Source organism: Mobula hypostoma, chromosome 21 (genome assembly GCF_963921235.1).
Source record: "Mobula hypostoma chromosome 21, sMobHyp1.1, whole genome shotgun sequence".
Taxonomy (NCBI): Eukaryota; Metazoa; Chordata; class Chondrichthyes; order Myliobatiformes; family Myliobatidae; genus Mobula; species Mobula hypostoma.
In genome coordinates this window covers 20,122,227-20,146,171 of record NC_086117.1, presented here as the reverse complement: position 1 = coordinate 20,146,171, position 23,945 = coordinate 20,122,227, and the positions used below count along the sequence as shown (strand labels likewise).

The 23,945-nt window shown below is 43.9% G+C and overlaps 1 protein-coding gene across 9 annotated transcripts in view; it reads right to left on the bottom strand.

Moving 5' to 3' along the window:
• The window catches only part of LOC134359846 (dynamin-1), a 256,455-nt gene that overhangs the window by 142,504 nt on the left and 90,006 nt on the right, over window positions 1-23,945 (bottom strand). For all 9 annotated transcript variants that reach the window (XM_063073579.1, XM_063073578.1, XM_063073577.1 and 6 more), the window contains exons 3-9: window positions 14,117-14,266; window positions 13,628-13,831; window positions 10,123-10,221; window positions 7,612-7,772; window positions 5,454-5,596; window positions 3,009-3,144; window positions 972-1,039 (exon numbers count right to left, since the gene is read on the bottom strand). In XM_063073579.1, coding sequence (XP_062929649.1) covers window positions 972-1,039; window positions 3,009-3,144; window positions 5,454-5,596; window positions 7,612-7,772; window positions 10,123-10,221; window positions 13,628-13,831; window positions 14,117-14,266 — 961 coding nt within the window. The remainder of the gene's footprint in view (window positions 1-971; window positions 1,040-3,008; window positions 3,145-5,453; window positions 5,597-7,611; window positions 7,773-10,122; window positions 10,222-13,627; window positions 13,832-14,116; window positions 14,267-23,945) is intronic.

Below are 23,945 nucleotides of genomic sequence, written 5' to 3'. Positions count from 1 at the left end.
TAATTAATTAATTAATTAATTAAAATTAAGTGATTAATTCAGTCTGAATAACTCGAATTCAAGACCATAGAAATTAAAGATGAGAGGCCAGATCCTCTTCCCACTCTTCACAATATATCCGCTCTAGTCATTCAGCCCACGGTGCTGTGCTGAACTAATTAAACCAGTAACTAATGCCTAACTTCACAAACCCTATTTGCCTACATGACGTCCATAACCCTCCATTCCCTGCTTATGCCTTCGTATGCCTATCTTGCTAGGTAAATGCATTGTTTAACTTTGATTCCATTGAAATATTCTCCTGGACTGGATGGATGTCTTATCCAAAAATACCTTCAAATGTCCTACATATTGACACAGGAAACTTATGCAATTCTCATAAAATTTTAGTTGCTTAATGAACTACTTCACTTTAAATAAAATAAAGGTCATTGTCTTTTAAACTGGTTTGGTGTAATGAAAAAGCTGAATATTTAGTTCTCGCAATCATATCATTTAAATGATAAGCGATTTTTAAAATGGTTTGGTCAGAATCCAATTAATTGTTCCCAATCACGAGTTTTGAATTCCAGGGAAATCAAATGGAGGGGCTTGGCGTTGTCCCCACATGGTGTCAGTCTAAATCCCATCATCATGTAAGGTTGTCATACTCTTCTCCAAAGTGGGACAGGAGACGAGAAAGGGAAAGTAAATGAAATTGGAGAAAAAAAAATCACTTCAAGGTTTCCTCTGGCCTCAGTTGCACCACATGGACACAGCGAGGAGGCTGTGTCTCCATCAGGAAGGGTCCAGAGCACCAGGAGTTTCCACAGAACCCTTCTGTCAAACTATCATTTTACAAGATTAAAGTCCAAGATGAATACCCCTTTCCTTTAGTTAGAGACAGAGACACCTTTTCGAAGAGAAATGCAAGAGTGATATAGTACATAGTCAAAAATAGATGACAGTCTCGAGGTTTTATGGATACATGCCTGATTCCATGGATATTCTTGATGGCGTAACTAATCTCCCGTCGCAGCTCCTTCTCATCAAATTCCATCTGAAACAGAGAATAACACAGGCACTTTAACCTGGCAGAAAGTAACAATCCCGTCTCCAACTGTTACCTCCCCATTGGTGTTGAACAGAGAGAATGAGAGAGAGGATAGCAACTCAAATACCAAAGAGAATCTCCAAGACCATTCCTCATTGGTCAGTACCACTTCCCCATCACATTGGAGCCAGGCTCATAAACACTAGAGAGTCTACAGAAGATGGAAATCCAGAGCAATAGACGCACAGTACCAGAAGAACACAGCAGGTCAGGCTGCATCTATGGAAATGAATTAACAGTTGATGTTTTGGGCCGCAACCATTCACCAGGATTGGAAAAGAAGGGCGGGCAGGAACCAGAATAAGAAGGTGGGGCGGAGGGGAAGGAGAACAAGATAGAAGGTGATAGCTGAAGACAGGTGGGTGGGGAGGAGGAGCGAAGTTAGAAGCAGGGAGGTGATAGGTGGAAAAGGTAGAGGGCTGGGGAAGAAGGAATCTGACACAGGAGGATAGTGGACCATGGGAGAAAGGAAAGGTGGAGGAGCACTGGAGAGAGGTGATAGGTAAGTGAAGAGAAGAGGGGAGCCAGAGTGGAGAAATGAAGAAGAATGAAGGGGAAAGGGGAAAATTACCAGAGGTTCACAAAATCAATGCTTATGCTGTCAGGTTGAAGGCTACTGAGATGGAATATGAGACTTTGCTGCTCCAACCTGAGAATAGCCTCATCATGGCGGTAGAGGAGGCCATGACTGACATGTCAGAATGGGAATGGGGATTGGAATTAAAATGTTTGGCCACCAGGAAATCTTGCTTTTTACAGATGGAGCAAAGCTGCTCGACATAGCTGTCCCCCGATCTCCCTAGGGTCTCACCAGTGTAGAGGAGGCTGCATTGGGAGACAAGTGCCCCTTCTTTCTGCACATATGGGGACTGGCATAAAATAGGGGGCAAGAGCAGAGATGCCAACAACTGACTCCACACAACTGGATTGTCATTGAACCAAAAATTCGTGAAACCAATGGCTGTAAACAAATGAGTAGATAGCTGATTAATTGGGTAGTCCACAACAAGCTGATGAAGCCTGGTATAGGGGGTGTTTGTTCCCGGTCACCAAAGATCAGTCAGGATTGAGGAGCAGCCAGAGAGATGGTATTTAACAATGCCCCTACATTGAGATCCAAAATTAATTCAAATTATATTTGAGTTCAACCAGACTTGGAAAAGCGGTTGATGACCTTCAAAAGAGCTGAGTATGCTGGTCTGAGTGGAGTTTATAATTACACTTGTTCATTTACAGTGGGTGGCAACATATTCATTTCTACAATTATGCTACTTGTAGTCTTCAGAGTGGAGAATTACAGGAAATGTTCAGACTATTATTTTGACAACCAGTATTCTGGATCTTTTTCCTTGAAATGCAGCATGGACTATATGAACTATGGAGTTATATAACTGGGACACAGTGACCTTAATCTAATTTAATCTGATATTTCGACAACAGGAGGCATCTGTTCCACCTGCGCAGGCCTCAACACTGGTGCAGGGCTCTGCGTTGGTGTCTTGTATTCCTGAACCAATAAGTCTGGCAGTGACTGTACGCAGAATACAGACATGACTAGTGAACTAAGTAACACAGCAGGTGACTAAAATAGACCCACGAACAAAATTACTCATTCCACTTGCAGCTTCTGAAGAATTAATGATTATCAGCACACCCTTTGCTGGATCAAAGCCAGTGCGGTTGTTCCAGCTCCAACTGGTGGTCTGTGTCCAAGTTGCAGCCCCCACTAATGTACATCTCACCAGAGAAGGAGTGACATCTCTGCTCCACCAGCAGAAGGAACAGCCCTGCAGGGTCCATAACAGTCACCCCCACCTCAGTAACACGGGAAAGCTGCAGGGGCTCTGCTTGAAATTAGTGAGCGCCAAACTGCTGCAGATCAAACAGCTCCAAGAGAAGCCACATCTCTAGTTACCTTGACAAGCTCAAAGGGGAACCTCTCGTGGAAGATTCGGTTTATCCTCGCCCCACCCGACAGCTCGTAGGTGTCAATCTGGTCCCCTGATCCTTCGATGCGTTTCTCAAAATCGACAGCAAATTGCTGGACCATCCTGTCAAAAGAACAAGAAGCTTCATATCATACATCAAATATCTCTCTGTCTGTTAAATGCCAGCCTGGCTCTGCTGACATCCTTTGAAACCTTTGGCTATTGACTGCACTTTGAAAACATTAAGTTTCACAGCCTCTTGAGAGGCCCAGGTGGGATTGAGAGAGAAAATAACTGCTGGAACACAGTGCGTTGAGCAGCATCTTAGAGAGAGAGAAATGGTCAATATTTAAGATCAAGACCCTTTTTCAACACCAGATACTGGAAATCTTGAGCAATACACATTAAGTGCTAGAGGAACTCAGCAGATCAGGCAGCATCTACGGAGAATATTTACAGAAGATGACCCCCAATAGCCTTGCAGGTAAAGTATTGCTTCACCTGGAAGGACAAGGTGCCACCTTGAGCAGATTGTTTTTTTTACCACAAACTCCAGCATCTGCAGTCTCTTGTGTCTGGCATGGAGAGATGCTCCCCTATTTCCCTCATAAAAAGCCTCACCACCATTGAGCACATCTACATCTTGAGCGCTGCCCCAAGAAAGCGACATCCACGATCAAGGACCCCCACTATCTGGGCCATGCTCTCTGCTCGCTGCTGCCGTTGTAAAGGAAGTAAAGCAGCCTCAGGTCCGACACCACCAGGTTCAGGAACAGTCATCATAATCATAGCTTGTCACACCAGACAGCCAGCCACTCTAGTGTTGTTTGGTTGATTTCGAGCAGGTCAGTGTCAGCTAAATCAGGTGAGAGTGGGCAGTTGCGCAGAACGTGTTCAATGCTCTGCACCCTTTCGCTACACTCACAGGATTCGCTGGTCTTTAAACCCCACTTCACCATATTGTCTCCCGTCCTACAAACTCCCGCTCTCGCTCTGTCAAGAGTGCATCACTTCCATCTGTCAAGCAGTGCCCCGTCTGGTAAAATTTCTGTGGGGTCTTGCGCTGTATTGTTTGGTGGGGTTCTGGCTTCTGTTTGTTGCCAGAAGTCAATCCTGTATGTTTGGGAGGATGTTCTGTGCGGTAGTTCCTCCACTGTAGCAAAGCTTTTCCTCGATTTTAGGCAGTTGGAAACTGGCACATGATGATGTAGTGGGTGCCGTGGATCCGAGTTCTGTTTACCTTTTTCAATTTTTGTTGTAGTGTGTCTTCGGATCTCTGGGGGAGCAATGCCTGCAAGTCTGTAAATGATGTTAGTGGGTGTGGGGCGCAGTGTGCCCGTGATTATTCGGCAGGCTTCAGGAACAGTTATTACTCCTCAACCATCAAGATCCTGAACAGTATGGATAACTTCATTCACCACAACACCGAATTGATTCCACAACCTATGGACTTACTGTCAAGAACTCTACAACTCACGTTCTCAGTATTTATCTACCTATGCATTTAAGTATTTGTTTGTCTTCTCTTGCATATTGGCATAGTTTTGTGTTTAGTTTTTCTTTGATTCTATTGTATGCCTTTGTTCTATTGTGAATGCCTGGAAGGAAACGAATCTCAGGGTAGTATATGGTGATATAAAAACACTTTGAGGTTTACTTTGGACTTTCTTCTCTACAGCCCGCTAGTTGCAACATGCAAAGAACTGAGTCAACCTTCTGTCACTGATACAAAAATGCATAGCAACAGTGGGAAAAGTTATTTATTTAAAACAGGAGTCTAATCTTCCCTGAAGGATAACAGATGAAAAGCACCTTAATGCAGGAAAATATCCCTGATAATTCAACAGACACCAACAAGGATCTGTAATGACTTTGGAAACCCACGGGAACGAGAAAAGAACAGTCTGTTCGCAACTATTGACACATTGAGTCTTTAAGCTATTGGTGTAAATGGAACGTCTGCTGAGATGTTACATTGCTGAGAAAGAGGCACACCAGTGACTCTCCCGAACTGTAAGGTCAGGCAATAAACCTACGCAGACACAGAAGAACAACGTGATTACGGTAATGCCACAGTGCATTACTTACGGGAGAAAACACTGAGAAAGGAATTTAAAAGATTCATCAATTAAGTAAGTTTGAAAGATGCCTTTAGAGGAAGGGAGAATTGAAGAGATTTAGTTAAGGAACTCCAGAGCCAAGAGTCCAACGAAAATCCCAAACTTGATCACTCTATTTAGTTTTGAGTGAAAGAGCGGCTAATGCTCAAGACCAGAGTCAGGGGAATGTGGAGATCTTGTAGAGTCGGATGGCTGAATAGGGATTGGTGGGGCCATCGATAGGAGATTGACTGAAAAAGGAAAAGGCTAAGGGGAAGGTTTTGGAGTGAATCCCTGGTATTAGCAGTAGTGTATTGTGTGAGCAATACTTACTGGAGCAGAGCTTTGGTTTTCCTGGAAGGATCATCAGGACGGAAGTTCTTGTATTCTTCCACCTCTTTCTCAATGGACAGCAGCTGACTCTGCAGCTTGTTGCGAAGGGCAGGCAGTGTATCCCTGATGTGGTTCGTCAATTGCTGTTGAAGGGAGAGTGATAAAGAGAAGTGATGGTAGCACAGTCTACATCTGTGCTAAAGTCTCAAACCGGTCTACATCTGTGCTAACCCTAACCCTAATCTAGACCGGTCTACATCTGTGCTAACCCTAATCCTAATCTAGTCCGGTCTACATTTATGCTAAAGTCTCAAACCGGTCTACATCTGTGCTAAAGTCTCAGAATGGTCTACATCTGTGCTAAAGTCTCAAACCGGTCTACATCTGTGCTAAAGTCTCAAACCGGTCTACATCTGTGCTAACCCTAACCCTAATCTAGACCGGTCTACATCTGTGCTAACCCTAATCCTAATCTAGTCCGGTCTACATTTATGCTAAAGTCTCAAACCGGTCTACATCTGTGCTAAAGTCTCAGAATGGTCTACATCTGTGCTAAAGTCTCAAACCGGTCTACATCTGTGCTAAAGTCTCAGAACAGTCTACATCTGTACTAACCCTAACCCTAATCTAGACTGGTCTACATCTGTGCTAACCCTGACCCTAATCTAGACTGGTCTACATCTGTGCTAAAGTCTCAAACCAGTCTACATCTGTGCTAAAGTCTCAGAATGGTCTACATCTGTGCTAAAGTCTCAAACCGGTCTACATCTGTGCTAAAGTCTCAGAACAGTCTACATCTGTACTAACCCTAACCCTAATCTAGACTGGTCTACATCTGTGCTAACCCTGACCCTAATCTAGACTGGTCTACATCTGTGCTAAAGTCTCAAACCAGTCTACATCTGTGCTAACCCTAACCCTAATCTAGACCGGTCTACATCTATGCTAAAGTCTCAGAACAGTCTACATCTGTGCTAACCTTTACCATAATCTAGACCGGTCTACATCTGTGCTAACGTCTCAAACCGGTCTACATCTGTGCTAACCCTAACCATAATCTAGACCGGTCTTCATCTGTGCTAACCCTAATCCTAATCTAGTCCGGTCTACATTTATGCTAAAGTCTCAAACCGGTCTACATCTGTGCTAAAGTCTCAGAATGGTCTACATCTGTGCTAAAGTCTCAAACCGGTCTACATCTGTGCTAAAGTCTCAGAACAGTCTACATCTGTACTAACCCTAACCCTAATCTAGACTGGTCTACATCTGTACTAACCCTAACCCTAATCTAGACTGGTCTACATCTGTGCTAACCCTGACCCTAATCTAGACTGGTCTACATCTGTGCTAAAGTCTCAAACCAGTCTACATCTGTGCTAAAGTCTCAGAATGGTCTACATCTGTGCTAAAGTCTCAAACCGGTCTACATCTGTGCTAAAGTCTCAGAACAGTCTACATCTGTACTAACCCTAACCCTAATCTAGACTGGTCTACATCTGTGCTAACCCTGACCCTAATCTAGACTGGTCTACATCTGTGCTAAAGTCTCAAACCAGTCTACATCTGTGCTAACCCTAACCCTAATCTAGACCGGTCTACATCTATGCTAAAATCTCAGAACAGTCTACATCTGTGCTAACCTTTACCATAATCTAGACCGGTCTACATCTGTGCTAACGTCTCAAACCGGTCTACATCTGTGCTAACCCTAACCATAATCTAGACCGGTCTACATCTGTGCTAACCCTAACCATAATCTAGACCGGTCTACATCTGTGCTAAAGTCTCGGACCGGTCTACATCTGTGCTAAGGTCTCAAACTAGTCTACATCTGTGCTAAAGTCACAGACAGGCCATCTGATCCATAATCCTCTAAGTTAGGCTCCACTCATTCCTCAGACCCCCAAACCTGGCCACCTCTTATTTTCTCCTGCCTCAAAGAAGAATTTATAAATAAAATTGGTCTAGAGAAAACAATCTTCCATTATTCCCCTTTCACTTTTCTCTCTAGTGTTGCAAGCACCATTGTGCAAAAGCTCACTCATTCCCCGAAATTCCAGTACAACCTCGGAGTGTCTCCAAACCTGTAGTCCTCCTCTGTGTCCGGAAGAGCTCCAGGAGTTTCTGCCATCTGCGGAGGAAACCAAGAGGGCGTTACCTGATTGAGGACCTTCTGGAGGTAAGGTGTCCCCATACGGTCTGCCATGTGCCGATAGGCCGGATGTGAAAGGAAGAATTTTCTCTCAGCTGCCAAAGCAGTTTGGATGTCTTTTCTCCCATCGATGTCCTTCTGGCTTCTGTTCACCACCCCGATGTAACCTAAAGGAAAGGACAGAGAGAGGGATGTCAGGGCCAGGCCAGCCTCCTGCCCACCACATTGCAGGTGAGAGGGTGAACGCTAACACCCTTTCACTGACCAAGCCCTGGGCTTGGTTTCTAGTTCCAGCCTCAGACTCCGGAGGATCCAGGGTTGAATCCTGCTCCAGACCCCCAGTAAGGTTCTACCTGGTCAACCGTAGGGAATCTCCATTCTGTGGGGTGGGTCTCCTAACCACCATACCTTCCGGAGTACAGCTGACCACCTGACCAGATGGCATTAAGGTGAACACATGGAGAGTGATTATATGACAGCTTTGCATAGTTCTCTAAGAGTCCAAAGACATGAGCTCCACTGGTCTTTCCGACGGGACAATTGTTGGATTTCTGCCCGTGACTTCCACAAGTGATTGAGGATGGGATTTTCACTGATATTTCCTAGGTGGCCAAGGTGAAACAAACAGGAGAGGTACATTGTATTAACCAGGAGGCACTGCAGCATCCCACCCCATTACAAGGGTTAGCTCTACAGTAGAATCAGTGTCGATTTTCCTGCATCCTATTGACGTGCAAGCCTCCCATTCTCATCCTGCTTGGCTCCATGTGTTGGCCTGTGAGAGATTCCTCTGGGATATCCATGTTTCTATTTCAGTCCCTTTGGAGAGGGAAAGTGGCCACCTCCCTCCATTTGAGAAGGTGACAGCATGCAGAAGGTCACCGTGGAATTGAGCAAGGGGCTGAGGTAAAGGCCCCACCCAGGATAGCTACATTCCACAGAAAATCAAATGCCTGAGAAGTCAGACCTCAAACAGGCCTGCTGACTAGTTTCCACCTCTGGCTTTCACCCCAGCAGCTAACACCAGCTCAACCTTGTGGGCCTCCATTTCCCACCGTGCTCCCACCATCTACACCCTGCACTTCATGGTGATGAGCCTCCAACTGGTGATCAGACTGTCACCTTAATCATGGATTTCAAGCCTCATTTGAGAGAACATAGCAAAATAATCTCAGCTGGCATCCCAGTGGAGCACGAGTGTGGTGCACTGTTGCCTTTGGATGAGATGGTAGACCTAAGCCTAGGCTGCCCTATCCTGATGACACCTAACATCCCCCAAGGACAGTTATCCCTGGAAGAGGAGAATTATCTCTGGTGTTGTTGAAACAAATTGCTGGGCCTGCTATCTACATCGTAACTGTGCTTCATTGGCTGTCATGTACCGTGGGAAGTCCTGGAAAAAAATGCAAGCCTTTCTCTTCTTCAGAAGCCATTTGGATCAACATTTACTTGCAGTGAGCGTGGGGGGTTTCAGCAGAGAATTGCCTGTTCTGTGGAAGAGTACACAGCTACGGCAAGCGAAAAGAGCAGCATGGCGGTGTAGCGGTTAGCACAACGCACCGCAGTGCCAGTGCCCCAGGTTCAATTCCTGTCGCTGTCTATAAACAGGTTGTACGTTCTCCCTGTGACTGTCTGGGTTCTCTCTTTCATTCTTTATTAATCTTTTTATTGATTTAAAAAAAACATAGATACAATCAAATACAGTCAAGAGGAGAATTAGTTCAAATATATATATATCGGTAACCAAAATTAAAATCGACGCTGTCAAAATCATAGATATTGTTAAAGTAGTATAAAATATATAATTTAAAAAAGAAAATAACAATTCTCCTCTTAGCGGTTAAAAGGAGAAAGGAAAAAAAGGGTTTTAAATAGAGAGGAAAACAAAACCCACTACACTATAGAGAAAAAACAGAACAAACAAAACAAAAAGGGACTGGGCAGTCCATTTCAAGGATAGAACCAAAAAAAAAGGAGAGAAAAACTTTCTGATCAAATCTAAAACCTCGAAAAAAAACTTGAAAGAGTAATAAATCAAATTAAGTGAAAATATTGGATAAAAGGTCGCCATATTTGTTGGGTTCTCTCCAGGTGCTCCAGTTTCTTCCACCTTCCAAAACATACAGGTTAGTAGTTTAATTGGTCACATGGGGCTAATTGGGCTTGCCAGGCTCGGTGGGCCAGAAGGGCCTGCTACAGTGCTGAACCTCTAAATAAGTAAATAAATAGGCCGAGACAACAGTCAGAACAACACATTTCAGGACTGACATGACAGATTACCATGAACAGTTTTTTTTTGATTTGGGCCAGGAGAATTGACAGGCGGGCCAGAGAGACGGAACGAATTAAGACAAGAAACAAGAAGCAGCTAAGGGGAAGATGACAGCAGAAGGTAAAGAGGAGCAGCTGGAAACAGCAAACCTGCCCTTGAGCCTGGGTGAATACATCTCCATGAGTTCACAGACCATTACACTGACATAGGAGGTTTAACCTAGAAGGCAATAGAGCGGCGTTTACCTCGTCTCAAGGGTAAGAGCTTGTTCTCCAGGATGTCACGGGCATCTGTTCCTTCATCCATTAAGTCCAGCTTAGTGATGACACCGATTGTGCGTAGGCCTAGACATGGACGAAAGGAATGTCAGCCAAAAAGCACGTCCCAGACTCATGCCTGCCATATAGATCTGCTTAGATTATAAAACCATAAAACATAGGAGCCAATTTAGGCCCATCATAATCTGATCAGCCATTCAATCATGGCTGACTTGTTTTCCCTCTCAATCCCATTCACCTACCTTCTCCCCATAACCTCAGACACCCTTGCTAATCACAGACCTATCAACATCCACTTTAAATAACCCCAATGACTTCGCCTCTGCAACAGTCCGTGGCAATTAATTCCACAGATTAAACACCCTCTGGCTGAAGAATTTTCTCCTCATTTCTATTCTAAAGGGATGCAAATCTATTCTGAGGCTGTGCCCTCTGGTTTTAGACTCTCCCATTTCCCTGGCCAGGGCCCACAGTGAGGGCTGTGGAATATCTCACCAGCTTTCACTATACACACAGCCGTTATCTCTCACCCCCCACAATGGCCCCTCCAGCAACCCTGCACCACTGCAGCCCAGTGCCTTGAAAGCGATGGAAGGATGGATTTGTTGCCCCTTCATGTCTCATAACCATAAGACCATATGATACAGTAGCAAAAGCAGGCCACTTGGCCCATCGAGTCTGGTCTGGTCCACAATTTCATCATGGCTGATCCAATTTTCCTCTCCGCACCAATCTCCTGCTTTCTTTCCTTATCCCTTCAGGCCCTGACTAAACAAGAATCTATCAACCTCTGCCTTAAATATACATAAAGACTTGGCCTTTACAGATGCCTGTGACAAAGAATGCCACAGGTTCACCACTCTCTGGCTAAAGAAACTCCTTCTTATCTCCGTTCTAAAAGGACGCCTCTCTATTCTGAGACTGTGTCCTCTGGTCTTAGACTCTCCCACCATAGGAACTATCCTCTCCACATCCACTCTATCAAGGCCTTTCACCATTCAATAGATTTCTAGTGACTACAGGCCCAGAGCCATCAAACGCTCTTCATATGACAAACCATTCAATTCTGGAATCATTTTTGTGAGCCTCCTTTGAATCCTCTCCAGTTTCAGCACATCCTTTCTAAGATAAGGGGCCCAAAACTGCTCACAATACTCCAAGTGAGGCCTCACCAGTGCCTAATAAAGTTTCAACATTACATCCTTGTGTTTATATTCTAGTTCTCCTGAAATGAATGCTTACATTGTATTTGCCTTCCTCAACCTACAAACTAACCTTTAGGGAATCATGCACAAGGACTCTCAAGTCCCTTTGCACCTCAGTTTTTGTATTTTCTCTCCATTTAGAAAATAGTCAACCCTTTCATTTCTTCTACCAAAATGCATGACCATACACTTCCCGACATTGTATTCCATCTGCCATTTCTTTGCTCATTCTCCAAATCTGTCTAAGCCCTTCTGTAACCTCTCTACTTCCTTAAAACTACCTGCCCCTCTACCTATCTTCATACCGTCTGCAAATTTTGCAACAAAGCCATCAATTCCATCATCCAAATTATTGACACAAAACGTAAAAAGAATCGATCTCAACACAGACCCCTGTGGAACACCACTAGTCACCGGCAGCCAGCCAGAAAATGCTCCCTTTATTCCCACTCTTTGCTTCCTGCCAACCAGCCACTGCTTTATCTGTGCTAGAGTCTTTCCTGTAATACCTTGGGCTTGTAGCTTGTTAAGCGGTCTCATGTTTGGCACCTTGTCAAAGGCCTTCTGAAAATTCAAGTACAAAACAACAACTGATTCTCCTTTATCTATCCTGCTTGTTATTTCATCAAAGAATTCCAACAGATTTGTCAGACAAGATTTTCCCTTGAGGAAACCATGCTGACTACAGCCTACTTTGTGCCTCCAAGTACCCTGAAACTTCATCTTTTACAATCAACTCCAATATCTTCCCAGCCACTGAGGTCAGACTAACTGGCCTACAGTTTCCTTTCCCCTGCCTCCCTCTCTTCTTGAAGAGTGGAGTGACATTTGCAATTTTTCAGTTTTCCAGAACCATTCCAGAATCTAGTGATTCTTGAAAGATCATTACTAAGCCTCCATGATCTCTCAGCCACCTCTTTCAGAACTCTGGGGTGTACATCATCTGGTCCAGGTGACTTATCTACCTTCAGACCTTTCAATTTCCCCAAGAACCTTCTCTCGAGTTATGCTAACCACACAGTTCATGAACCCTGACACCTGGAACTTCCACCATACTGCTAGTGTCTTCCACAGTGAAGACTGCGAAATCCTTATTCAGTTCATCCGCCATTTCATTGCCCCCCATTACTACCTCTCCAGCTTCGTTTTCCAGTGGTCTGACATCCACTTTTGCCTCTCTTTTACATTTTATATATCTGAAGAAACTTTTGGTATCTTCTTTCATATTATTAGCTAGCTTACTTTTATATTCCATCTTTACCTTCTTAATGACTTTTTAGTTGTCTTCTGTTGGGTCTTAAAAGCTTCCCAATCCTCTAACTTTCCACTAATCTTTGCTCTATTATATGCCCTCTCTTTGGCTTTTATGTTGGCTTTGACTTCTCTTGTTAGCCATTCCTGTGCCTTCTGAATTGCTTCCAGAAATTCCAGCCATTGTTGATCTGCCATCATCCCTGCTAGTGTTCTTTTCCAATCAATTTTGACCAACCCCTCTATCATGCCTCTGTAATTTTCTTTACTCCACTGTAATACTGATAATCTGACTTTAGTTTTCCTTTTCAAATTTCAGGGTGAATTCGATCATATTATGATCACTTTTCCGTAAGGGTTCTTTTACCTTAAGGTCTTTAATCAATTCAGGTTCATTGCACAACATCCAATCCAGAATAGGTGATCCCCTTGTGGGCTCAAACAGGAGCTGCTCTAAAAAGCCATCTCATAGGCATTCTAGAAATTCCCCCTCCTGGAATCCAGCGCCAACCTGATATTCCCCAATCTACCTGCATATTGAAATCCCCCATGACTATTGTAACATTGCCCTTTTTGGCATGTATTTTCTATCTCCCATTGTAATTCGTAGGGAATATCCTTACTACTGTTTGGGGGTCTGTATACAACTCTCATCAAGATCTTTTCACCCTTGCAGTTTGTTAGGTCTATCCACAATAATCCAATACCTTCTGACCCTACGTCGCTTCTTTCTAAAGATTTGATTTCATTTTTTACCAGCAGAGCAATGCTGCCCCCTCTGCCTTCCTGCCTATCCTTTCAGTACATTGTGTATCCTTGGACATTAAGCTCCCAGCTGCAATCTTCTTTCAGCCATGATTCAGGGATGCCTACATCATACCTGCCAATCTGCAACTGCACTGCAAGTATAACTCCCGGTCTTTAGCAGCAACACAATGAGGCAAGACCTGGTGTCCAAATAACTTGTTTGTGGAGCCTATTTCTCTATGTATCAAACCAAAGTGATAGTGGAGTACCTTGTGGATCAACCTCTTTGGCTATCTTCAGGGCATCAGAGTTGGCCAGGTCGGAGTTGGCAGGGGACACTGCCAGAACTAGACAGTTTTCCTTGGTAACGAACTGCATAAGCATATCTCTGATCTGGAACTCAATGTCCAGGGGCTGGTCACCCACAGCAATCTTGGTCATCCCAGGGAGGTCAATCAGTGTCAGGTTAAGGACTGAAGAAAGAGTAGAAAAAGTTTAGGCCTCAACTGCGACTTACGCTTTCCACCCAAGCAAATTGGTTCAAACTTGGCCGCACTTCACCGAAACATTAACAACATAAAATATGTATGAGATTGCATCAATTAGAACCACTGGAAAATGTCGCTGGAATAGAGGAATAAACAAAAGATAAGAGTTCAGCCACAAAGGAATCTTGAAGAGTAGAAACGCAGAGCACATCGGACAGATCACATCCATTTCTTTCCCCATATCACTGAGAGAAAGGTCTCCACACCTACCGTTTGGTGAGTAGACCCTCAGGTTGATTGGAATGGGTGATATCCCCTTGTTGCTGCCTGTCACCCGATCTGTCTCCTGCTCGATTTCCTGCCGCACTTCATCAAAGTCTGTGAACTTCTTCCCTTTGCAATGCAAGAACTCTGCATACTCTGGAGATTTAAACACAAATACAATTTGAACAGTCTGAAGAGGTTAGACAACCTTGACCAGGTTCATTCACTTCCACTCTGATTTGACCACCTTTCCCTCCACAGATTTAATTCTCATTGTCAGTCTGTGAGAAGCCCAACATTTATTGCCCCCCCCCATCTGGCATGGAGTCAATAGGGCTTCCACATCAACCACATTGCTGTGGTTCGGGGTCTCAGATAAGCCAGATTGGAGAAAGGCAGCAGAAATACTTCCCTGTAGAATAACAGTGAAGTTACTTCATCTGGTCTGTGGTCAATGTCACTGTCACTAACTTTCTATTCCAGGCTTAGTTAAGTAACTCAACTTAAATTCCTTCATTCGGTGTTGGGATTTGAATCACTGTCTAACATACTATACTTTGATAGGGCAGAGGTCTACAAGCCTAAAGACCAACATGACCTCACCCAATGCCTATCCTTCCAGCCTACATACATAGAATGTTACCGGGGTATTGACCAAAGAGTGCAGCAAGAGGAGGGGGAGGAGATTAGCATCACACCCAGGTTCAATTCCACGCTTTGCTGCATTTAAATAACCGCATTAATATGAGGTGCATTTGATCCCGCCCTCAGATAATTGGTGCACTTTACACAGAGGTCCCAGGGGAAAGTTAGAAGACTCTGCAGCCCATTTTCCACTCTCCACAGGAGGGCTGAAGAACTTTTCCTTTTGGTGTTCGGGCAGGAAGTCATGTAAACTCCACAGGGATTATTTCACTTAACTTCACTTGCCCCATCATTAAAGTGTTCCCACTGCCAGAATCAGACAGTTTTCCTTGGTAATGAACTGCATGAGCATATCTCTGATCCAGAACTCAAAGTCAAGGACTCACTCTCAAGGACTCTGCATCTTACGTTCTCAATATTTATTGCTTATTTATTTATTATTATTATTATTTCCATTTTTTGTATTTGCATAGCTTGTCTTTTTCACACTCGTCGGTCAGCTAGTTGGGCAGTCCTTCATGGATTCCATTATGATTATTATTCTATGGATTTATTGAGTATGCCCACAAGAAGGAAATGAATCTCAGGGTTGTATATGGTGACATATCTGTACTTTGATAATAAATTTTCTTTTAACCTTTGACTTTGAACTTTGATTAGTTTCATAATGTCTAAAATAATTGAACCTTTGAGTTTTGGATTTTATAAGATCCCAGAATATACAAACAACTGATGTATATTTTTAAACATAATTTTACACATGATGTTTCAGGAAGAGGTTGAACAGGTTGGAACTTTTCACTCTGGTACAAACTGAAGGCTTAAGGAAGAGTTTGGTGGCTCAGAGAAGAGGTTTCTGCCCAAAAGAATGGTCCTTAACCAACAGCCATAAAGTATAAACATCCAACAGAGAGCCCAGAAGGTTTTCCACTGAGAGAGGGTCAGGGGAAGATTTGAGGTGAATAGTTTTGGTGAAGTTATGACAAGCTGATAAGCACATGAGAGAGGAAAGCAAAACATGGAAAGTAAAGGAGCAGCAAACAGACATACCAACCTAGATAGAAGGGCCGAGTGGTCAGTTTCTTAAATTCCATGCATGGCTTAAATAAGACCACGGTCTTAGGCCATAAGAGCTTTGCAAATAGAATCAAATGACATAATATAATCGCACACACACACACACACACACACACACACACACACATCATATATATAAAAACAAGACTGAGTTAATTATGTGTTGCATTGCCAGTGTTTTCAGTAGCAAATGACCCACCTCACCCACATCTGTGTTGCTGTGGGTTTGGAGCACCTTGTCCTTGTGTGAACCACACAGGAGGGAACCAAGGGGTCATTAAAGGGAGAGAGTAGCGACATCGTGAGGCCAACTTTTCTGCACTGTCATCTCCACCACCAAGGTAACCAAGGGCAGCTGGTCCAGGCAAAAGCACCACCAATTCCTCCCAATGTAGAGATATGTCACCGTTTCATTGTGACAAAAAAAACCATAAGGCTGAGGAGCTGAATCAGGCCATTTGGCCCATCAAGTCTGCTCCACCATTCCATCAAGGCTGATTTATTATCTATCTCAATTCCATTTTTTCCCTTCTCCCCTTGACACCCTTACCAAACAAAAACCTATCAAACTCACTTTAAATATACTCAAAGACTTGCCTCCACAGCCATCTGTGGCAATGAATTTCACAGATTCACCACCCTCTTGCAAAGGAAATTTATTCTCACCTGTTCTAAAGGAATGTCCTTCCTTTTGAGGCTACGACTCTCCTAGACTCTCCCACATTTTGAAACATCCTCTCCACGTCCACTCTACATAGGCCTTTCAATATTTGGTAGGCTTCAATGAGATCCTCCCTCATTCTTCTAAACGCCAGTGAATACAGGCCCAGAGCAATCAAACGCTACTCACACTTTAACATTTTCATCCCCAAAATCGTTCTTGTAAACCTCCTCTGGACCTTCTCCAATGCTAGTGCATACACTCTTAGATATGGGGTCCACAACAGCTCATCATACTCCAAATGCAGTCTGAGCAATGCTTTATACAGCCTTAGTATTACATCTTGATCTTTATATTGTAGTCCTCTAGAAATGAATGCTAACATTGCATTTGCCTTCCTTACAACTCAAGTTTAGGGAATCCTGCACTGGGACTCCCAAGTCCCTTTGCTTCTCTGAATTTCTGATCTTAATCTAAATAACTAGATGTTATTCTAACTAGATGAAACTCTACCCAACAACACGAAGACTACCATGACTCAAGGCAGCATTACCACCAAACAGGGCAAAAAATGTTTGTCCTAAACACAAGCAATTCTGCAGATGCTGGAAATCCAGAGCAACACACACAAGATGCTAAAGGAACCCAGCAGGTCAGACAACATCGCTGGAGACAAACAAACAGATGACACTTTGAGCCGAGACCATTCATCAGGACTATTTCTAACAGGCAGAAACGTTAGTCCCTTCAGAAACATTCCAATCACATAATATATTTGATAGGAGTTGGAAAAAATTGCAAATGAAGAAACTCAGAGAGTCCATTGCATTTTGTATTTCTGGAATCTATCCTGGAGTTCTGCTTTGGCTTCTGTCCAGAACTGACTCACAGCTTGGGCGCTGATGAGTTGTCGTTTTGAATTTTCCATCTGCTTACTTGCCAGACTATGGCTTCCTGGGTATTAGAAGAAAAGATGGAAAATTGTGAGCTGGAGGGTTCCCAAGTGGAAAATCCCAACCCTCATATCCCTGGGAATTCAATAGTAGGCTTCCAAGCAAAACAATGGAGAGATGAATATGCCTATCCTCTGTCAGCAGGAGCAACCATGTTGAGGCTTCTGTTCCTTATGGTGTCGAGGAGCTCCCTCGCCTAGAAAGATACAGGCGTAGAAGTCTGTATGATGGCCCAGTTTTAAAATGCTTCAGAACTTATCCATTATATCTTGTTTAAATTAAATTTTTAATTGAAATATTTCTTGTGAGCTGAGGCTTGGAGATGAAAGAGGCGATCCTGTGAATTAATGAGTATGGCAGATATCAACAGCTTCGTTGGCAACTGGGGGCAGCCTATCATTAGAAGGAGAGACGTTGACTGAAAGCAAAATTGAAACCAAATCCAAACAGACATAGCTCTGTCTAAACAAACCTGACTCCAGTCCAAGAAATTCAACATGTTTCAGTCCTGACTCAACCCAGCTCTCCTACATGGTGTAGTTCTTGAAGTTGGAGGAAACTTTATTTATTTAGTTAGCAATACAGTGTGAGTAGGCCCTTCTGCCCCTTTGAGCCATGCCGCCCCAGCAACCCCGACAAACCCAATTAATCCTGACATAATGACTGGACAATTTATAACTTACCCGGTAAATCTTTGGACTGTGGGAGGAAACTGAGGGATTTGGAGAAATCCCATACCTTTCATGGGGAAAAACATACAGAGACTCCTTACCGAACGGCACCAGAATTGAACTCTGGGACACCCCAAGCTGTAAGCATTACACTAGCCGCTGTGCTACTGTGCTGGCCGAATAATTTTGGGATGCATTGATACACATGAAGACCATGTTGAAAACATAGGGCTGAAATGACACAATAATTTACCTGTTTGTAGAGTACCGGGCTATTCTAATACACGCTGATCTGATTGGGAAGTTATGCTCTGGGGAACAGTGACCATGACTGTTGCAAAGACAAGCCAACCTTTGACCCCTAATTTCCCACACAAAATGATACTATTGACTTTTGCCTTTGTGGCACCCAACAGATTTCTGGGTAACAATGAGGAGATCCATAATGCTGGAAAAAAAAGCAGGTGGTGTCTAATCAAATTTCTAGTTCTTGGCAGGTCTTTCCTAAAAAATCCATAACTAACCCCAATGTTCATGACTCTCCACACTGCTCTCAGCTCTAGCCACAGGCAGCATCCTGATGAATCAACTCTCACTGGCTTTTACTCCAATTACCACTGACCAATATTTTACTCTTGAGTTCCATGTCCCCATTCCTAGAGTCAAAAACTGTTGGATTTCTTTTAAATGCATATTTCCCTGCCTTCAGCGGATTCGGTATGTACTGTTTGGTATGGAGGGACCACTGCAATGGATCAGAAAAAGCTGTAGACAGGTGTAAACTCAGCCAGCTCCATTGTGCACGCTAGCCTCCCTAGCACTGAAGACATCTTCAAAAGGCAATGCCTCAAAAATGCAACATCTATCATTAAGGGCCTCCATCACCCAGGACATGCCCTCTTCTCATTGCTACCTTCAAGAAGGAGGTACAGGAGCCTGAAGACACACGCTCAATGTTTCAGGAACAGCTTCTTCCCCTCCATCATCAGATTACCAAATGGAAAATGAACCAACTTAGTCTACCTCACTATTTTTTCTTTTTTCTCTCTTTTTGCATTACTTATCTAACTTCATTTATATATACAGTATATACACATATTTCTTACTGTAATTTATAGTTTTTGTATGATGTATTGCTGCCACAAAACAACATATGCCAGTGTTATTAAACCTGATTCTGATTTGAATTCCAACCACGCCTTTGTCTGTTCACTTCAAATTCACTTTACGCTCTCATTTCTCAGTTAGTTCTTTCCTCCCATGCAGCATCTCAGGCTTATCCCTTTATAATTCATCTCTTTGGCCAAGATCTTGGTCAGCAGTTTTGTGCCTCCTCCTCCTCTGGTAGCAGTCTAACTGTCAAACTGGAAAGACAATGAGTTCAAGACCAAGTTCTGCACAAAGCTGATTCTGCCATGGCAGGACGGAGGAAGTCAGAAGAATGAGCGATTCTGCAGGTGCTGGAAACCCAGAGCAACACACACACACAAATTTATGCAATACAGGATGCTGGAGGGAGTCACTGGGTCAGGCAGCTTCTAAGGAAAGGAATAAAAAAATTAATGTTTCAGTCCTGATGGAATTTGTTGTTTTACTATTCCTTGCATGGCGGGTGGGGGCTGATACTTTTTGCTGATGCCGGTTGGGAGGGGGAGGAGGGAGGGTTAATGCTTTGCTACTGCGTGTGCACGGGAAGGGGAGGGGGCTTCGGGGTTCTAACGTTTTCCTGTCATTCATCCTTTGGGGTTTTTCTTTTGTTTCGAGGATGTCTGTGGAGAGTAAGAATTTCAGGTTGTATATTGGATACATTCTCTGACATTAAATGGAACCATTGAACAAACCTCAAAGTTTCAGTCCTGATGAAGGGTCTTAACCTGAAACATTTATTCCTCTCCAATGGACTGAGGAAGTGATGCAATGTTAGAGGCGCTGTCTTTTCGAAGAGGCAGTAGAGAGAGGCTCTGCCTACTCCCTGAGGAAGATAAAAGATCTCCAGCATCCTGGTCAATATTTTTCTCTCAATCCATTTTCTCTAGAGGAGGGGTTTCCCACTTTCGTGATGATATGGACCAATACCATTAAGCAAGGGGTCTGTGAACCCCAGGTTGGGAATCCCCGCTCTCGTGAATTATTTAGTCATTATCTCTATTGTTTGTGGAACCTTTATATATGCTACAAATGCAACACTTCAACAAATACCGCCATTCATACAAGTCTCTTTGGTTAGTAAAGTGCTTTGAGACCTCCTGTGGTTATAAAAGAATCAAGATTCCAGATCCAAGTTTATTTGTCACGTGTACGTTGAAACATAGAATGAAATGTGTCATTTGTATTAACAACCAAAACAACTGTGTGCCGGGGGCAGCCCGCAAGTGTTGCCACACGTTCCATCGCCAACATAGCACGCCCACAATGTTTGTCAGACAACACAGAACACAATAAACAACAAAATGACACCACCCACACGCACATACAGTCCTTAAATCCCAGGACAGGCCTTCAGCCTCCAGCAGACATGGACTAGGGCCTGCAGACACTGCGCATCGATCTTCCCAGTGGATTTGCAGAGATTCACAGACTCGGGTTCAGTCAACAGGCCTCGACTTCCAGACTTCCAATTTGACCCTCGGGCCTCATTTCTCGGCATCAATTCCAGGTCACACCAATCATCGAACACTAAAGCTCGAATTCCAGACCCCGAACACCAGGCCTCTAAATTTAGTCTCACTGCGTCACAAACCCAGGAGGTCGTTGGAACTCATTTCACCGGCCTGCATGGAAATTGGACTCAGGAACCCACTGACAACTCACTGACCTGAGGCGAAATTGTCCATTCTCTGCCATTCTGACATCCAACATCCCATGTCCACGTTGCTGGTTTTCAAACATGGACTGGAGATTCAGCCTCTAGCCTGAACTCCAATTCCCCTACATCCCTCTTCCTAAACCCTAACCTGATCCTAACTCCACCTTCTGTCCCCAAAACTGTCCTCATGAATCTAGAAAACATTTAAAAATTAAACAATTGGAAAATAACTAAATCTGAGCTGCAACTCAGTGGAGGTCAAAGGACACTCAAAGGGAAGTTTCATATAAATGCTAGCTGTACTTTGGATCGATGGCAATTCCTTTGCCTGATGATGCAACCATGAATTGCTAAGTCATTACTATATGGGCACCATCTAAAATGCAAGTTGTGATTAAACAGTGTCTGCCTCTCCTTTGCCCATTCAGCTAAATCTACGTCTATCTGAACTCAACTACTACCCTTGCCATTTACCAGACTCTGTCTGTCATAGGCAAATTTCAAGATTTTGCCACGCCTGCCCATGTTCAACATGACAGAGGAGAGTGGACATAACATACAATGGAGCACACTTCATCCAGCTCCACGTCCAGTCTGAGGAATATCTGCCTTGCTTCACTCAGTCACCCACAGGATCCATGCACCTGTTGGCTCCTCACAAGCCATCTTTCTGCTAAGCCAAGGAAAGTGGACAAGAGGCAAAGAAGACGATAGTTCAGGCCAGTTAAGCACCAGTTTAGCGTAAATATCCCATGAGGAATCCTCCACCCACCATGGCGGCCAGGATACTTATCACAATTTCAGAAATAACCAGATTCCATGCTCAGAAACGACAAGCACGAGATCAGAACAAGATTATAACAATTTTCCATCTGATTATTTATTTATGAAGAACAGGGATTTTTAAAAAAAGATACTTAACTGATGTCCATTAGACAATGGCTATCACATAACTGGAACATTGCTGTTCTAAATTGAACTAGGTGCGTCGAGGCTGACTGCAATCTGAATGTTTCTTTCAGTTGAATGAATCTTGCAAATTGCCATGGCATTTGAATAATTGTATCTGCAGCTTAATATTCCTCAAGCCTGGACTTCAAGCTACTTCTTACCAGCAAGTCGATCTATTCAAGCAAGACTGAAGAAACCTTTTTTTCTAAACTCTGGAGTTTCACTCAGTTACACACAGGAAAATCAAAACACTGACTATAAGATACAGGAGCAGAAACGTGCCGTTCGGCCCATCGAGTCTGCTCCCCCATTTGGTCATGGCTGACTTACCTTCTCTCTCAACCCCATTTCCTGCCTTTTCCTTTGACACCCTCACTAACCAAGAATCTTCACGCAAAATCTCATGCAACATGCAGATGCTGGAGGAACTCAGCAAGCCAGGCAGCGTCCATGGAGGGAAACAGTCGGCTGACATTTTGGGCAAGCTCCTTCATCTGGACTGAAGGACAGAGGGGGGACAGCCAGCATAAAAAGACGAAAGGACAGAGTGGAGCTAGACAGGTAAGGACACAAGAGACTGCAGACACTGGACTCTGAAGCAATAAACAATCTCCTGGAGGATATCAGCGGGTCGGAGCAGCATCTGTAGAAGGAAAGGAATTGTTGACATTTTGTGTCAAAGCCCTGCGTCAGTCCTGATTAGTTGAGGGAATGGGAGGGAGTGGGTAGGGCAAGAATGGTAACCATGTTAAGGACAGCAGTGGGCGGTGCTCACACACTTTCAATGATCCATCAAGGGTATTGACTTCTGGTGAGAAGTGCATCCAAGGACACATACTGCTCTCTTGGTTGGCCACTAAAAGTTCCCAAAGCTGTTGTACGTTTGTAAAAGTGTACTGTAGTCCGCTCTGATGGCCTGCCCCATAATGACCCCGCAATAATCCAATTCCCTGGTCATTGTGACATTGATCTGGGAGCTTGCTGTGTACAGATTTGCTGCTATGAACATTAGAACAGCGACTACACTTGGAATTTTTATTATTAGCTGTCCAGTTATAAACTGCACCGCCATTAAGTGCGGGGGTCTTGGCATAACTCTCTCTTCCCATCCCAGAAGTACAGAGACCATTGGTGCTGAAACTATAGAAGCAGTACTAGTAATGGTTACAGATCCAGAGGCACGGTCCTAAATCCCACCACAGCAGAGCAGCGATTAAAATCCAACTAGCTGCACCTCCTGTTTCTACCTCCTACCCAAGTTCTACAAACCTGCTTGTCCAGGTAGACCCATTGTTTCAGCTTGTTCCTGCCCCACTGCATACCTCGACTCTGTTTTATCCCCCTAGTTCAGTCCCTTCCTACCTACATCCGTGCCACCTCACACACTCTGGATCTTATCAATGATTTCAAGTTCCCTAGTCCCTATCATCTTATTTTTACTATGGATGTCCAGTCCCCATACATCTCCATCCCCCACCAGGAAGGCCTCAAAGCTCTCTGTTTCTTTCTGGACACCAGACCCAGCCAGTTCCCCTCCACCACCACCACTTTCCTCCATCTAGGGGAACTTGTCCTCACACTAAATAATTTCTCCTTTGGTTCCTCCCACTTCATTCAAACAAAAGGTGTAGCCATGGGCACTTGCATGGGTCCCAGCTCTACCTCCCTGTTTGTCGGCTATGTTCCAAGCCTACACTAGTGTCACTACCCCACTTTTCCTATACTACATCGATGACTGCCTTGCTGCTGCTTCCTGCACCATGTAGAGCTCATCGACTTCATCAACTTGGCCTCCAACTTCCACCCTGCCCTCAAACTTACCTGGTCCATTTCTGACACCTCCCTCCCTTTTCTCAATCTCACTGTCTCTATCTCTGAAGATAGCTTACCTACTGATTTCTATTATAAACCCACGGACTCTCACAGCTACCTGGACTACAGCTCCTCCCATCCTGTTAATTGTAAAATTGCCATTTCCTTCTCTCAATTCCTCTGTCTCTGCCTCATCTGCTCTCAGGGTGAGGCTTTTCGTTCTAGAATGAAGGAGATGTCCTCCTTTTTCAAAGGAAGG